Genomic DNA, 15,775 nt, shown 5'->3' on the forward strand with positions numbered 1-15,775 from the left:
GGGTAATGGTTGGAACACATTGACATTACAATGAGCTCTCCAAAACCCTTCAGAGTTCAGAAAAGATCAGAGAAGAGTTGAGTCTGCAGTATTCATCAGGATGGAGCAGATCTGTGGGGTAAGTTACCTGGCTTTGTGACAGGCACTGGGAGTCCCTTCCCACTCTCCATGTCCTCCACTCCGTGGGCTGAGATGGAGTAGGGCCGATTGGCCTTGTTCATAAATATGATCAGGATGGAGTCGCCCACCTCAGCATGAATCATTGGGCCTAAAGGCAAAACACAGACCTGTGTGCATTGTCGTTGCTCTTTTCAACATTGGTGTAATTTACACGTAGGTAGTATTTGACAAAATAAACGAAGGTTAGCATCGTTATTAGTGTATTTCCTCTAGAAGGAGATATTGGTAGCATTAAATATCACGTCATGTTTGGCCATTGCACCAACCTGGGTTCAAATCCTGCCTCCTTCACTTACTTATTGGAGAGGCCTTGAGTAAGTTAGGTGACCTGAGTCAACTTCCTTATCTGTAACATGAGTTTAATAACACCTTTCTCAGAGGGTTACAGTAAGGATTGAAGCACAGTAAATACTCAATAAATGCTTAAACTTTTATATTGCTGAGACATACTCTCCAGGAAAAGCTATAGCCACAGGACATGGTGACTTTTTTTGTTTGTTTGTTTGTTTTTATTTCAGAAACAAGTGCCCATTTTGTTATCATTAAGGCATTGGAAACCAAATGACTATGAAAATATAATGTCAATTAAAATTTTTTTAATTAAAATATATGTATATTTTATATATATAATTCCAAGCATACTAATGATGTAGGATACGGTGACTTTCAGTTGTAATCCCTCTGTGTGTAACCTTTGGTAAGCCTAAAACTACTCATTATCTGGTTAATGGATATAATAGTGAGGATGCAATGAACTGATGTGTATAAAAGGGATTTCTAAGATAACAAAATTAAAACATATGTATTGATGCATGATCAATACAGTGATTTCACTAATGCATGTCCAAATGTCCAATGCTGTTTCTCAGTATTTGAATACCTTCATGAGACGTGTGTTCTTCAGCACCTCACGTGTACACATTTCTGTTACAAGCAACCAGCCTGAGTGCCAGTGGAAATAGGCCCACACATCTCTGGAGAGGCCTGCACCCACGTTACTGTGGGATGACCCTCACCCATGACAGGTGCCTCTTGGTGCCCAGAACGTGCCACAAACCCAGTTTGCTCAGCCACACCGACAAAGTATCATACACAAAGAGGTCTTCACAAGGCATTGCTTGAGAGAGGTGGAAACAGACTTCCATCTTGGAAGCACATCAGACCCAGTCTCAGTGGCTCTCAATATGTATTTGCATTCTACATTCACAGGGAGATACACCACGGTTGAGAGTCAGACCACACCCATCCATTCTTCACTGGTTCAAACCATGGTTTTAATTGCTCTTCTGAGAAATGTAGTTGGCTGTCCGTATGAGTGGATGCAGAGTCCACGGATACGGAGGGCCAACAGCACTAAGCCATTTAGTATAAGAGACTTGAGCATCTTGGTACCCATGGAGGTCCTGGAACAAATCCCCTGTGGATACCAAGGGATAATCTTACTGACGAAAGGCTTAAATAAATCTAAAATTTGTTGGACTGTTATTATCTTCAGAAGAAATACTTAGTATGAATCAGAAAGTGTCTGAAAAGCACTCTTTTAATGATAAATCTAGAAAAGAAAAATCTAGGCATGTTTTTAAGCAGTAGTTTGGGGTAGAGTTACAGATGGGGCATGTGCATACATATATTAAGATCACTATTTATGTATACATGACCACGTAAATTGCACATGCCTTGCTGGATTGGTGGGAGGGAGCAGATGCTTTCTGATTTACCACCTGGTGGGTCACAGGGAACAGTAATGACCAGAGGCGGGCCCGTCCTGTGCCCTTTGCAGCTTCAGGAATGCAGACCTCTCCCTGAGCTGCAGAAAATGAATAGATGAGCCTTCCGCTCCACTGGCTGAAGTGCTGCTGGGCTTGCCTCTGATGAAGTCGCTGGTTTGTGTCATTTTACTGAGCAAACCAAACCGGGGCTCTTGGGGAGGGGTGCGGCCCAGCCCCCTCCGCAAGATCAGCACCCTTTCTTCAGAGATCTGTCCACACACAGGGCTCAAAAGAAGGAATGTTCCCATGGGAGATTACTCATTTGGTATGACAAGCAAGCTTGAGAGCTGATGTTAATAGATGGTGAAGATGGATGGGCTGTTTCATAATTTATGAATCTAGTAATCTCGTGGTGCCTTATTTTAATAATAAAACACATTACAGCCTTACTATTTACATAAGTTCCCTTGTACTTTTAAAAATGGAGACGGATTTCTAAAAGTCCTCTAGATTAGCCCTCTGCTTTAAGATGGCATCTTCGTAATGGAGTCAGGTTTGGTGATGCTCAGGTGAAGAAAAGTGGGGAAGGTTAGCAGGAAGAGCTTATCTGATCTCCAGGTTAGGCAGCCCAGGGCATCAGACAGGCAGAGTCGGTTCTGAGAAAGCCAGGAGTTAGGGCCCCTGGAACTGAATCTAGGCCATCCACCCAAGCACCTCTCTTACGTAAGGGGTTCCTCTTTTGTCAGAATGATTTTCATGGTGTGTTGGTAAGGCGCTGTGCATGGATGATTGAGAACTTTGGTGAAGTTATGCAAACACTCTGCCTGCTGTTCTGAGGCATCAACTTGTTTCAGATGAAAATTTCCTGGCTCAGCAGAGGGGTGGCAAAGGAACTTCAGGGCAACAGGTACTGGTTAGACTGCCCTGATGATATGAATTCCTGTTTGCACATCATCTGGCGATCTTCTTACGGCTACTATTTGTATGAGCTGAGCATGCAGCACACTCCCTGATAATGGGAGAGCAGGAAGTTGTCCTACTTGGATGAATGCAGTCAGGCTGCTCTGTTCCTTCCATCCCTTCTTGGGCAGAAGTCTAACCAGACGCGCGTGTGTGTGTGTGTGTGCTGGCAGTGCACGGCTGCGATCTGTGCCATACCCAGGAGTGCCAAGTGTTCCTCTTGTGGCGGTTGGGCTTTGATCTCCACAAATTCTCCATTGGTGTATTCCCTGTAAACCACTTTCTTGTACTGAGAGCCAATCCAGTTTTCAGTGTGGTTCATAAATATATCTCCATGTCTGCAAATCAGAAGCAGCAGGAATTAAAGTTGTTAGAGGGTAGGAAAATCCTTGAGTGCTTCTGCATGATTCGGGGGTGCACTGGAGCAGTGCTTCCCAAATCTGGCAGCAATCAGGATCTCTGTGGGGAGCTGGTTTTTTGCACCAGGCTCTCGGGGAGTGGGACCAGGATTCTGCATTTGAAAGCATCTCTGGGTGCTCAGATGTGGGCAGTCCGGCACTGGACTATGGTCCACTCTTGGGAACCATTGCTCTAAAGCCCTACTGGCACTCAATCCCTGACCAGCTTTAGTTAGAGACTCATAAGAGCCCTTTGAGGTTGCACGTCTCTTCTTGGAACTAACTAACCTCACACACATGCTCACCCATGCACATACACACACATTCTACCACCCTGCATTCCTCCAGATTTTATATGTATCATTCTGTACCTTGTTATGCTTTTCCATTTTAAAGAGCTCAAGAAAGTCTGTGGGTTGTGTATTGTGCATATACATACAAATATATACATATATTTTGGCCAAGTTGCACGGCTTGCAGGATCTTAGTTCCCTGATCAGGGATTGAACCTGGACCCCAACTGTGAGAGTGCAGAGTCCTAATCACTGGACCATCAGGGAATTCCCTAAATATAGATACAGTTGATTCTTGTTATTCACAGTAGTTATGTTCTAGAGAGTCACCCCAAACACTGAATTAACAAATACTGAACCATTTTTCCTAGGGGAAACACCGGGTTAGGTTCCTTCGAACCTCGGGTCACAATATTTTCATCAACAGATCAATATATAACCTTGTTTGATGTGTGTTTCTGTTTAAAGACATCTTATGCAATAGATATTGCTGATCCATAAATACTGAACTCATGGCCAATAGTACTATGACTCATGCCTGAATGAAGCTTATCTAGCACCTGTATTTACTCTGTAAGGGCACATTACAGCCTTCCCGTGCTAAAGGACCCTAGACAGCACTTCAGCCCCAAGCTGGGGAAGCCATTTTAAACAGCTAAATCACCAACAAAAAGCACAAAGAAGAAAAAAAAGTGGCACTAAATAGATGACCGAGAGGACACTTGTTTCTGTAGGAGAGCTGAAACAAGAAGGCAGAAGGATGCATTGTTGGTTTGACCTCTGCTGGGAATGTGAACATCAAGGGACATACATTTTTTACTGCTTTATTCATATCTGCAAGTGACCACAAAAGCACCACAAGAATTGACTTGGGGGTTACAGATAAATTTCAGCGAGTAGGCAAATTCACACACATGGAATCTGCAAATAATGAGGATCAACTATATATTTTATCTAGCACCAAGCTAGATCATCACAGAAGATAGAAACAAATCTATTGACTTTATCTCCAAATACAGTGTGTCTCATATCCTTCCATCTCCCTACTATTAAACTGCCGACACTCTAAGCCGCCTGCCTAATCTAATCACTTACCTGTATTAACTGGAATTGTTCCTAACCATGTTCTCTGCCTCCAGTGCTCCTTTCCTCTCTCTATTCTCTACTCCAGGGGTCCCCAACCCCTGGGCCACAGACCGGTACGGTACTGGTCCGCGACCTGTTAGGAACCGGGCCACAGAGCAGGAGGTGAGCGGCAGGCGAGCAAGCGAAGCTTCATCCGCCGCTCCCCATCGCTCCCCATCGCTTGCGTTACTGCCTGAACTATCCACCCCCCTTCCCCCTTCCGTGGAAAAATTATCTTCCACGAAACCGGTCCTTGGTGCCGAAAAGGTTGGGGACCGCTGCTCCACATTGCAGCCGCAAATTTGAGCATGTTGGTCGGTCCTCGTGGAAAAGCTTCTTAAGGCTTCCCACTGGCAGACTCCTCGATTTAGCTCTCATACCCTTTCCCTATCTGCCTCTGCCAACCTCCCAAACCTGGTTTCCTATCATTGCCCCCCACATGCCCTATGCTCATGCCATTCTAAACATTCACCCTCTTGAGCTCCACATGCCCTCCACTCCTCCAGGCATCCACTTGCTGCCTTCCTGTGCTGAGAGCACACTTCCACCTCTTCAACTGACCCTCTCTTCGTGTCCCAGCTCAAAGACTACTTCTTCCCAGAAGCTTTCCCTGATCACCTACCCTCTCCCCACCCTTTCGCCCAAGATGGGGCTTCCCTCCCCACAGTGACTGCGTGACTCAGTGTGCTTGTCCTAGTGTCTGCCCCATGGACCATGAATTCTGTATGAAAAGGACCTTGTGTGCCCTTCTCAGCACTTTGCACAATGCCTAGCACACAGTAGGTAGTTAACAAATGCATGTATATCTTCTACCCACCACTGTGTGCTTTCCAAGAGAAGAGAATTTTTCTTCTACTTTTATTTTTCCAGGAGTCCTAGTAACGTGTGGTGGCGACAAGCACAGACACTCGAGCCACCTCTGCTGTTTTCCAGCTTCCCTTCTCTGCAAAATGACGTGATGAGAATTCATCTACCTCCCAGGACTGGTGTGAGGATCATATAAGTTAAGACCTGTAAAGCTGTGTCTGTGTCAGACACCTATTAAGAAACACATAAGCACTTGCTCTATCATCTCACTAGGATGTCACATAATGCTGGGCCAAAGCTGATGGAATGGGTCAAGTGTGTGGCGAGGGTCATATCAGATAGGGTTTGTAAAAGGCCTAGTAAAATGCTTCGCTCATGGGGTGTGCTCAGTAGATGGCGAGTCTTTTATATACATATATATATATATATATATATATATAATCTTTATTGGACTATAATTGCTTTACAATGTTGTGTTAGTTTCTGTTGTACAACAAAGTGAATCAGCTATATGTATACATATATCCCCATATCTCCTCCCTCTTGCTTCTCCTTCCCACCCTCCCTATCCCCCACCAAGGTGGTCGCAAAGAACTGAGCTGATCTCCCTGTGCTATGCGGCTGCTTCCCACTAGCTATCTATTTTACATTTGGTAGTGTATATATGTCCATGCCACTCTCTCACTTCGTCCCAACTTCCCCTTCCCCCCCGTGTCCTTAAGTCCGTTTTCTACGTCCACGTCTTTATTCCTGCCCTGTCACTAGGTTCATCAGTACTGTTATTGTAGATTCCATACATGTGCGTTAGCACACGGTATTTGTTTTTCTCTTTCTGACTTATTTCACTCTGTATGACAGACTCTATGTAGATGGCGAGTCTTGTCTGGAATCCCAGGTTAGTTAAATTACATGCATATCAGTCCACAAGCTCAGGAGTGCTAGGTATAACTTTATTTCTCTATAGCAACCTACTCTCTATTTTCAAATTCCTTCTCATTGCACAGACCCTGACATTGTGCCAATGGTCCCATTTGTTGCCTTTCTGGGAAAGACTTCCAGGTTCCAAGTTGAGGCAGAGGGTCTGTGCTGACCAGGACAATAAATGTCTCAGGGAAAACACATACTGAGGGATAGTCTGAAAACTAGAGGTGTCCTATGATATGGCCTTGGGTCAAACGGCAGAGGCATAGCAACTGGGGTGCAGAGGGGCATTCGTTCCTGGGCTCTGATCTACAGGGGTGCCACAGATTGCCACTGGGATGACTTGGCGTTTCATTTCTGTACTGCACTTTTATCTACAGATCTGTTGTCTTTTTAATAGGTGAAAATGCTCTCACCTCACTTTGTTTTTATTTATTTATGGGCACAATCCACAGTGGCAGGGGCAGGGTGCAGACACACTCAGCACCCTCTACCTATCTCTCTATGCAGCTTGGGAGACAATCTCAGAAGACCAAAGCTAGCTCTTCCTGCCAGCCCAGAGGGATGGGGCTGAGAGCAGAAATTACACTGAGTTTCAAGAAAATAAATTTCTTACACACTCATGGGCTAAGATTGTACACGTGACAAAATTATTATACGATGATTTCTTCAGTGATGGCAGCCTGTTAATGAAATAATCATTTTATAAAAAGCAAAATTAATATTCATTTCATTTTCTACTGCAGTATCAGTCTTTAACTTGTATTGGCAGCACTGGTTTAGCAGGAGGGGTGTCTGGTTTAGCAAACTGGGTTGGTGAATCATTGAATGAATTTTAAACCGTCCTGTCCTTGAGGCAAATCTTTTAAAAATGGAGAGTCATTGTGTTTCTTCATTTGTCCATAAGGTGGCACCATTACATTCTTTGCATTAGCCTGAACCCTCAAAACAGGCCAAGTAAGAAGAGAAACAAAACAGGTTAATACTCAGAACAGCTGGGTGTGGGAGAGTTGGTGGGGGGACATAACCACAGAGGATTAGTTCGAGGGCTGGGGAGGGGAGGGCAAGGGAAGTGTGATAATAAATATCAAAGAGGAAGAAGGGTGTGAAAGTCAGCTTGTGTTGAGAACAGGATTTGTCCTTCAAAAGGTCTATGTTCAACTCCAACTCTGCCAGTGACTAGTTGGACCACTTAACTGGGCCGAGTCTCCTCGTCCGTATATGGGACAGTGATACCCAAGCAGAGGGTGTTAACTTTGGGGGAAAGGTCTGCAGGTCTGTGCCTGAGATGCTTCTATTCCTTTCCTCCTTGGCTCTACCCGGCGGCCCTGGTGGGCTTAGGGCAGTAGAGACCAGTGCTCATCAGCCTGCAGGGGGCTTGCAGCCAGGTGAGGGAAGGGGTCTTGGGCTATGCCCCTTAACCCTTGGGTGTCTGGCATGATACGCCCGTTTTCTTTCTTTTTAAAAATTTATTTATTTTAAAAATTTTTGGCTGCGTTGGGTCTTCGTTGCTGCGCGCGGGCCTTCGCTAGTTGTGGTGAGCGGGGGCTACTGTTTGTTGTGGTGCGGTGGCTTCTCTTGTTGAAGAGCACGGGCTCTAGGTGCATGGGCTTCAGTAGTGGTGGCTTGCAGGCTCTAGAGCGCAGGCTCAGTAGTTGTGGCGCACGGGCTTAGTTGCTCCGCGGCATGTGGGATCTTCCCGGACCAGGGCTCGAGCTCATGTCCGCTGCATTGGCAGGTGGATTCCCAACCACTGTGCCACCAGGGAAGCCCCGTGCTGTGGTTCTTAATCTAGAATCTGATATTCGAATTATTTGGGGAGCTTTTAAAAGTACCAATGCCGGGCTTCCCTGCTGGCGCAGTGGTTGAGAGTCCGCCTGCCGATGCAGGGGACGCGGGTTCGTGCCCTGGTCCGGGAAGATCCCACGTGCCGTGGAGCGGCTGGGCCCGTGAGCCATGGCCGCTGAGCCTGCGCGTCCGGAGACTGTGCTCCGCAATGGGAGAGGCCACAACAGTGAGGGGCCCGTGTACCGAAAAAAAAAAAAACCAAACAACCAATGCCTGGATGTTACCCCAGCATCTCACTGCCTCCGCTCATTCATTGGTGCTTAGCAATGGCCGACAGCGCTGCCCAGGAGGGTCAATCTGGCGGACTTTCTGGGTACCAGGTCATCCAAAGAGACCTGCTTTTCCTGTCCCAACTCGGGGATCTCTGCCAATGCCTCCTACGTGCTCCCTGGTTGTCCCCCACGGTCAGCGCTCGGCCAACGGCCCCCGCGGTCCTCAATCTACAGCTGCCCATCCTCTCACCCCAGATCTACGCACCATCTCTGCCTCCCTCTGCATCCTTTTGTCCTCCCAGGATCACTGTGAGATGGGCCTCTTTGCCTAAACCCTTTCAGTGCAGACGCTCACTCAAAGCCACATTCGCTGGTCCGACAGCCACCCTTGAAACTAGTCAGCAGATGTGGACCGAGCCCGCCGCGGGAGTGCCCTTAAAATGACTTCAGACCCTTTCCCGGGACACAGAGGGCAGCTTCCCTAAGCTTTCGTGCCCCTGAGTAAAATCTCTTGTCTGCCAGAACTGGGCAGACAAAACAAGGGCATTTTTAGTTTCCACGTTTGACATGTGCGACCCCAACCGAGAGACTCCGCGGCGGCATCGCCTGTGGTACCTTTCCCATCCTCCGTCCAAGTGCTGCTTTTCGAACTCCCAGTTTTTGTTAGGGGCATAATCCCATTCTACCTCTTCAGCGGCGATGTAAAAGGTTCTTATCATCCCGTACGGCTGTTCAGAAGGGTCCTTGTTGCCACAGCTGCTGACCTCATATATTTGATTCATGCCTCTCTGGAAGTGGTACAGGGTGGAGCAAAACACCCTGAAGATGCCTGGAAGAGAAATAGCTTGGCGTTGTGTGCGATGCTCGAGAGTTTGATTTTGGTTTGTTAGCAAACCTATGTAATTTATTTCAAAATAACCGATAAGGTGGATTTTTAAAATATCATCTTTATATAGTATTTAAAAATCAGATGCCAAGGGGAATAAATTACTCTGAATATATTTACTTATGGGGAAAAAAATACCATCTGAAATTCATTTGTCATGGACAAATAAAACTTGCAAAGTTGTTGCCAACAGATGATTTCTCTGGGTCTTCCCTATTGTACACACCTTTTAGAAGATGGTCAGTCCTAGAAAATCACTGATAGGTGATGATTATCTTCGCCCCACCCAGTTTAAAAGGAACTCATTATCCATAAGATGAATATTCTAGACAAAATTCAAATTAGGTCACGTTTCTGAAGTCATGACTTTTGCCCTAAAGGTGTTCATAAGCTGTAAAGTGCAATACACAAGTAAGGTATTATTATTAAAGCCAAATGTATTTCTTCATTAAGCCCTTGAGCAGAGGATGGTCTTGTTTCCAATGGTAAGTCTACATTATGCCAGATGAAAAGAAAAACCAACAATCATGTCTGACTGAGAACAATATAATTTTTAAGCTGAATTTTCTAGATGCCTTGGCATCAGGTACACATATCTTAACTGAATTCACCATAAAATCATATAAAACCAAATTATTGGAAAGTATCAACTTTCAGTGAAATTATTGGATCAATAAATCTTCCCTTCCTCTAGTAGACTCTGTTCTCAGAGCTGAGTGAGAGTGCAGGTCTCGTTAACTACCTACAAAGCACAGAGATAGCTTCTATCATGCTACACATGTCTAAATACTGCCAAGTTACCCCTTCAGGATGAGCCCAAACCATTGGTTCATGGGGTACCCTAGCACCCCGTGGTGACCATCATGAAGGGTCTCTATAAAACCAGAGAGAAGACACCTCGGAAGACAGACATGGCGAGAACTTCCTCTGCCTATGTGGGTCTCCAGGCAGCTCATTATTGATGTGTTCATCATTCCTTCAACAGATGAGGAATTATCTTCTCTAAGAACAAAGAGGAGCTTAAGGCCTTGATTGTGGTGATGTTTTCACAGATGCATACTTCTCTCCAAACTCATCAATTTACATATATTAAATATACAGCTTTTTGTGTATCAGTCATACATCAATAAAGTGGTTTTAAAAATAAAGATTCAAAGAGAAAACGTTTGACTTGCAACTGACAGGCTCCTCTACCCATGTTTTGGGCACTCCTTTTGGCTTAGAGATATGGGACAGGAATTGGTGAAATAACTAAGCTTTTCAGCAATAACAGGTTTATACTCACCACCAAATATAAAGTGGAAAACATCATCATGTAGCTCTTTAGAAGCCTGTAGGGCACATGAGTAAGTAGCCAAAACCCTAAAATTATTCCAGCCATCTCTAGTTTTGAATGCCTCTTTCTATGGGTTAAACCTATTTGGCTGTTTTCCTCCCCTTCCCTCTTTGGTCTTGAAGAGTGCATTAAAAAAAAGATCATTGTTCCCAAGGCATCCCTTGGGATGATTCATAATTGATCAATTATATTAATATAGAAATGTTGAATACTAGAAGTTTACAAGGCAAGGATTATGGAGCTCCTACTCTGAGACAGTTCTTAGGCAAAAGTTTTGAAGCTCAAACCTCAAGTTCTTAACCAGTGACACGGAGAGGCATCTAAACTGCAGTTCTAGTGTGGAGTAAAGGAGAAAATACCCATTCATAAAGGAGACAGAGCTGGCAAGTACTCATCTTGGGTAGAATATTGGTTTCTTCTTAAGATTAATGAAAAAGTTGGGTTGGAGAAACATGTTGAACACCCGTAGCACTTGCTATTCTTATTTTTCATGAGACAGCATATGCTGCCATATATTGTTCTATATCTTTTATTAAAATGCCCCCATTATATAATTAGCTTGGGAATCTCTAAGAGAAGGGACAGGTACTGGTATTTCAATGGGCTCTCCATGAACTTAAGACCCAATGCAGCTTGCTTTCTGGGTGCCCAAGAGAATGAAAATAGGGAAGTCCCCATCTGGGACTCATCAAGAGACCACCATCAGTCACTAAAGAAGGCAGACAAGTTCACATGTCCATAACCTGCAAACAACCACTGGGCTGCTCATGCCTGGTTGATGCTTCAGAGCAGTAACTAAATTGATGTTTGTGCTTAAAGAGAACAACAACAAAAATTCCTCTTTCTTGGCCTGAATTGTTCATGGATATAAATCAAGAGCATTCTTCTAGGATTTGTGAAGCAAGGTCATTTGGAGTACTCCCACTTCTGCTTTGTGGATGTTATTTTAGACGCCTTTCCTTTGTCCTTTACACTATATATTTGAAATAAAATAGTCAGGATTCTCTGATTCTAATCAGGACTATACCTCTTTCTGTACACCCAGAAGTGCCCTAATTCAAACAATTTCTTCTGGGGGAGGGGGAAGGGTAAGCTGGGACAAAGTGAGAGAGTGGTATGGACTTATATACACACTACCAAATGTAAAATAGATAGCTAGTGGGAAGCAGCTGCATAGCACAGGGAGATCAGCTCAGTGCTTTGTGACCACCTAGAAGGGTGGGATAGGGAGGGTGGGAGGGAGACGCAAGAGGGAGGGGATATGGGGATATATGTATATGTAATAGCTGATTCGCTTTGTTATAAAGCAGAAACTAACACACCATTGTAAAGAAATTATACTTCAATAAAGATGTTAAAAAAAAAAAAAGAGTATATGCCTGAAGATAGGAATTTGATCACCTGAGCTGGCCCTGCCAAGTTTACCTGCATGGTCCGGCTGCATGAATGCTGTTGTGGAGACATGGGGAAACAGGGCCAGGGAGTCGCGGTGAGTCCCTCGTAGGTGGATGGTGTTCCCTTGAAAATAAACTCCATGCATGTCAGTGTCGGTGCCCATTCCAATCATATGCCAGGAAACTCTATCCTTTTTGCACATGGTTAGGCCTGGCTGGTTGCCATACATATAGCCGTTAATAGCTAAATGGAAGGAAAAAGATAGCAGAGCCCACTATAATTTTGTAGATGTACTGAAAACACGTCATCTTAGTGAAAGATTATCAGTGTGTGTAGCGGCAGTGGTGTTCAAGTTCAAACTATTTACAGAAAATCCTTATTATCAGAGAATAAATAGTCCTGGGGAAAAGTCACGTGGTGAATCAAATTTAAATGGAGACTGAAATTAACAATGAATAATGAAAATACGCTAAAACTGTGAATCTGTTCTATTTAATAATGTATCCACAGGGCTTTAATTCTAAGAATCAATAAGAAATAAACCAGGTTGTTTTCTGGAGTAATTTGTTTCTGACAAAATTGTTTGATAGTATAATATGATATCCTTCATTTCACATTTTAGGTTTGCAGATTATAAAGAGTATCATCCTTGCAAAAATATTTACAGACTTCGTTAATTTTCTCGAAGTCTTTTTTAAAGGTCTTGATATGAAAATCATTTTCTTTTGAGGTTCTTATCCTGTCATCTCCCTTGTTAAGTGTCTTTTCCTCAGTTATTTATTTAATTTTGTCAGATCCTCATTTGCAAATGGCTTTGCATTTGATTCTAGAAGTTATCACACATCTCTTCACTGATTTCATGGATCTTGCATCATTAGAAAAAATTGCAGTTGATTGACATTATATTTGCATGTCTAGTCAGTGGAGAGGGATTTTGGGGTGGGGGGAAGGGACACTAAGTTATAAGAGGTTGGCCCTTGAGTAAATAATTTGGCCTTATGATAACTTTGATTTCCATTCCCCAATAAAATAACTGACAGAACTTTGAATAATGATCACTTAGATATGAAAACATTTTGTATCTCCAGAAATGCAAATTGTTTTTCTCTTTTATATCAACCTCAATCCATCAATAGTGGTTACCTGGAGCAGTGCCTTGAGAAGAATTGAGAAACCACATTCCCACTCAGGGGGATGAATGCCGTGATTGAATAGCACTGAAGGGTGACTACACCTAATTATGTCTCATGCTTGGTGGCCCTTAGAGAGATATTCCCACTCCCACTCCTTCTAATGCCCATTCATCATGTACATGAATGATCTGTTACAATCTCATTGTCAAATAAAATTACTTTTTGTTTCTTTACCTGCAGAATGAGGGGTGCTTGGTAATTTTACTCAAATATCTGGAATTATTAGTAGAAATTCCAAGAAGCCCTGGGGCTGCTGAGAAGAATATCACATTTTCTGAAAAAAATCTTTGATAATGCTCTTGCAAATAAACTAAGTCTTGTCTGTTGAATGTTAAAGAGATATCGTTGTAGATTGTGATGCTAATAATTTAGTCCTTGGCTGGCTGGTAGAGAATCCTCTGTTGCCTTGGAGCTCTAGTTTAAAGCCTCTCTTTCCCGGGAATTCCCTTGTGGTCCACTGGTTAGGACTCCGCGGTCTCACTGCCAAGGGCCTGAGGGCCTGGGTCAGGGAACTAAGATCCCACAAGCCAAATAGCATGCCCCCCAACCCCCCCAAAAAGCCTCTCTTTCTGGAACATTCATTCAGACATTCAACAAACAGCGTTGAATATAGACTATATAATACGAGCAATGCAAATCATTGTATGCTATATAAGGCATTTTCTCTTTGGTATTGTTGCCAACTTTCTCCCACTCATGCAAGCAAGACTGGAGACAAAATTTAATTTATAATTAATGTGAAATTTAAAGTAAAACACGTAATTTTCCTTGAATTTTGCTTGAAAAATGACATATTCTACATGTTCAAAATATACAGATGTATTTCAAATTGCCAAACCAGGATGGGGCTGGATTTGACATGGTCCATTAGACTGTTTTCTGTTTTCTGTATACAGGCCTCTCATGATAAATTTCTTTTGCAACCTAGCTTCTCCACTAAGGAATTGTTATGCTTCCTAATTTATAGTTGAGTTTACCTTTTCTATTGGCTACTAGAGAGGTAGGAACTACATTTTGTATTCAGTTATAACAAAATTTTTCATAGAAGATGATATTGAAGGTGCACTATTCCATGCTTTCCATTGGTCCAAGAGGGGACTCTGTTGAAACAGAACATCCAGGACCACAGGAGTCTGAGCTGGTGCTGTGCATCACTTGGAACCTTGAACTGTTTTTGGACTTCCTTGGGAGAGAGGGAAAGTGCTATTTCATTATTTTCCCATAATGTTTCCCATAATTTTTCCCATAATGTTTAATAAACATTTGTTTATTGTTTCCCAATAATCAGATGTTATGCTTGGTCCTAAGACAAGGCCTGTTATCTCGCCATGCTTGCTTTAAGCACTGAAGAAAATTTTTATTGAAGTATATTTGATTTACAATATTATACGAGTTTTAGGTGTACAACATAGTGATTCAATATTTTTATACATTATACTACATTTAAAGTTATTATAAAATAATGGCAATATTTCCCTGTGTTGTACAATATATCCTTATAGCTTATTTATTTTATTCATAGTAGTTATTTTCTCTTAATCCCATAGCCCTATCTTGCCCCTTCACCCTTCCCTCTCCCCACTGGTAACCCCTAGTTTATTCTCTATGTCTGAGTCTGTTTCTTTTTTGTTATATACATTCATTTGTTTTACTTTTTAGATTCCACATATAAGTGAAACATACAGTATTTGTATTTCTCTGTCTGACTTATTTCACTAAGCATAATACTCTCTAGGACCATCCACATAGTAGCAAATGGCAGAATTTCATTCCTTTTTATGGCTGAGTTTTATTTCCTCCTATATATATATATATATATATACCATGTCTTTATCCATTTCATCTCTTCACGGACACTTAGGTTGCTTCCATATCTTGGCAATTGTAAATAATGTTGCTATGAACATTGGAGTGCATGTATCTTTTCCTTTCTTTCTTTTTAAAAATATTTTGGCTACGCCATGTGGCATGCAGGATCTTAGTTACCCTTCCAGGGATTGAAGCTGGGCCCCCTGCATTGGAAGTCCAGAGTCTTAACCACTGGACCACCAGGGAAGTCCTGCATGTATCTTTTCAAATTAGTGGTTTTGGGTTTTTTTGTTTGTTTGTTTGAATATATATATACCCAGGAGTGGAATAGCTGGGTCATATGGTAGTTCTATTTTTAGTTTTTTGAGACACTTCCATACTGTTTTCCACAGTGGCTGTACCAATTTACATTCCCACCAACTGTGTAGGAGGGTTCCCTTTTCTCCACTTCCTTGCCAACATTTGCTATTTGTGTTCTTTTTGATAATAGCTGTTCTGACAGGTGTGAGGTGATATCTCATTGTGGTTTTGATTTGCATTTCTCAGATGACTAGCAACATTGAACATCTTTTCACGTGCCTATTGGCCATCTGCATTTCCTCTTTGGAAAAGTGTCTACTCAGTTCTTCTGCCCATTTTTAATCAGGTTGTTTGCTTCTTTGATTCTGAGTTGTACAAGCTGTTTATATATGTTGGCTATTAA

At 42.9% G+C, this 15,775-nt stretch overlaps 1 protein-coding gene across 2 annotated transcripts in view; it reads right to left on the reverse strand.

Moving 5' to 3' along the window:
• The window catches only part of HEPHL1 (hephaestin like 1), a 93,761-nt gene that overhangs the window by 14,765 nt on the left and 63,221 nt on the right, over positions 1-15,775 (reverse strand). For both annotated transcript variants that reach the window (XM_029208575.1, XM_029208574.1), the window contains exons 11-14: positions 12,101-12,313; positions 9,069-9,282; positions 3,048-3,187; positions 128-268 (exon numbers count right to left, since the gene is read on the reverse strand). In XM_029208575.1, the coding sequence (XP_029064408.1) occupies positions 128-268; positions 3,048-3,187; positions 9,069-9,282; positions 12,101-12,313 (708 nt within the window). The remainder of the gene's footprint in view (positions 1-127; positions 269-3,047; positions 3,188-9,068; positions 9,283-12,100; positions 12,314-15,775) is intronic.

This window comes from Monodon monoceros, unplaced genomic scaffold, assembly GCF_005190385.1.
Source record: "Monodon monoceros isolate NGI ecotype Baffin Bay Population unplaced genomic scaffold, NGI_Narwhal_1 Super_Scaffold_7, whole genome shotgun sequence".
NCBI classification, from domain to species: Eukaryota; Metazoa; Chordata; class Mammalia; order Artiodactyla; family Monodontidae; genus Monodon; species Monodon monoceros.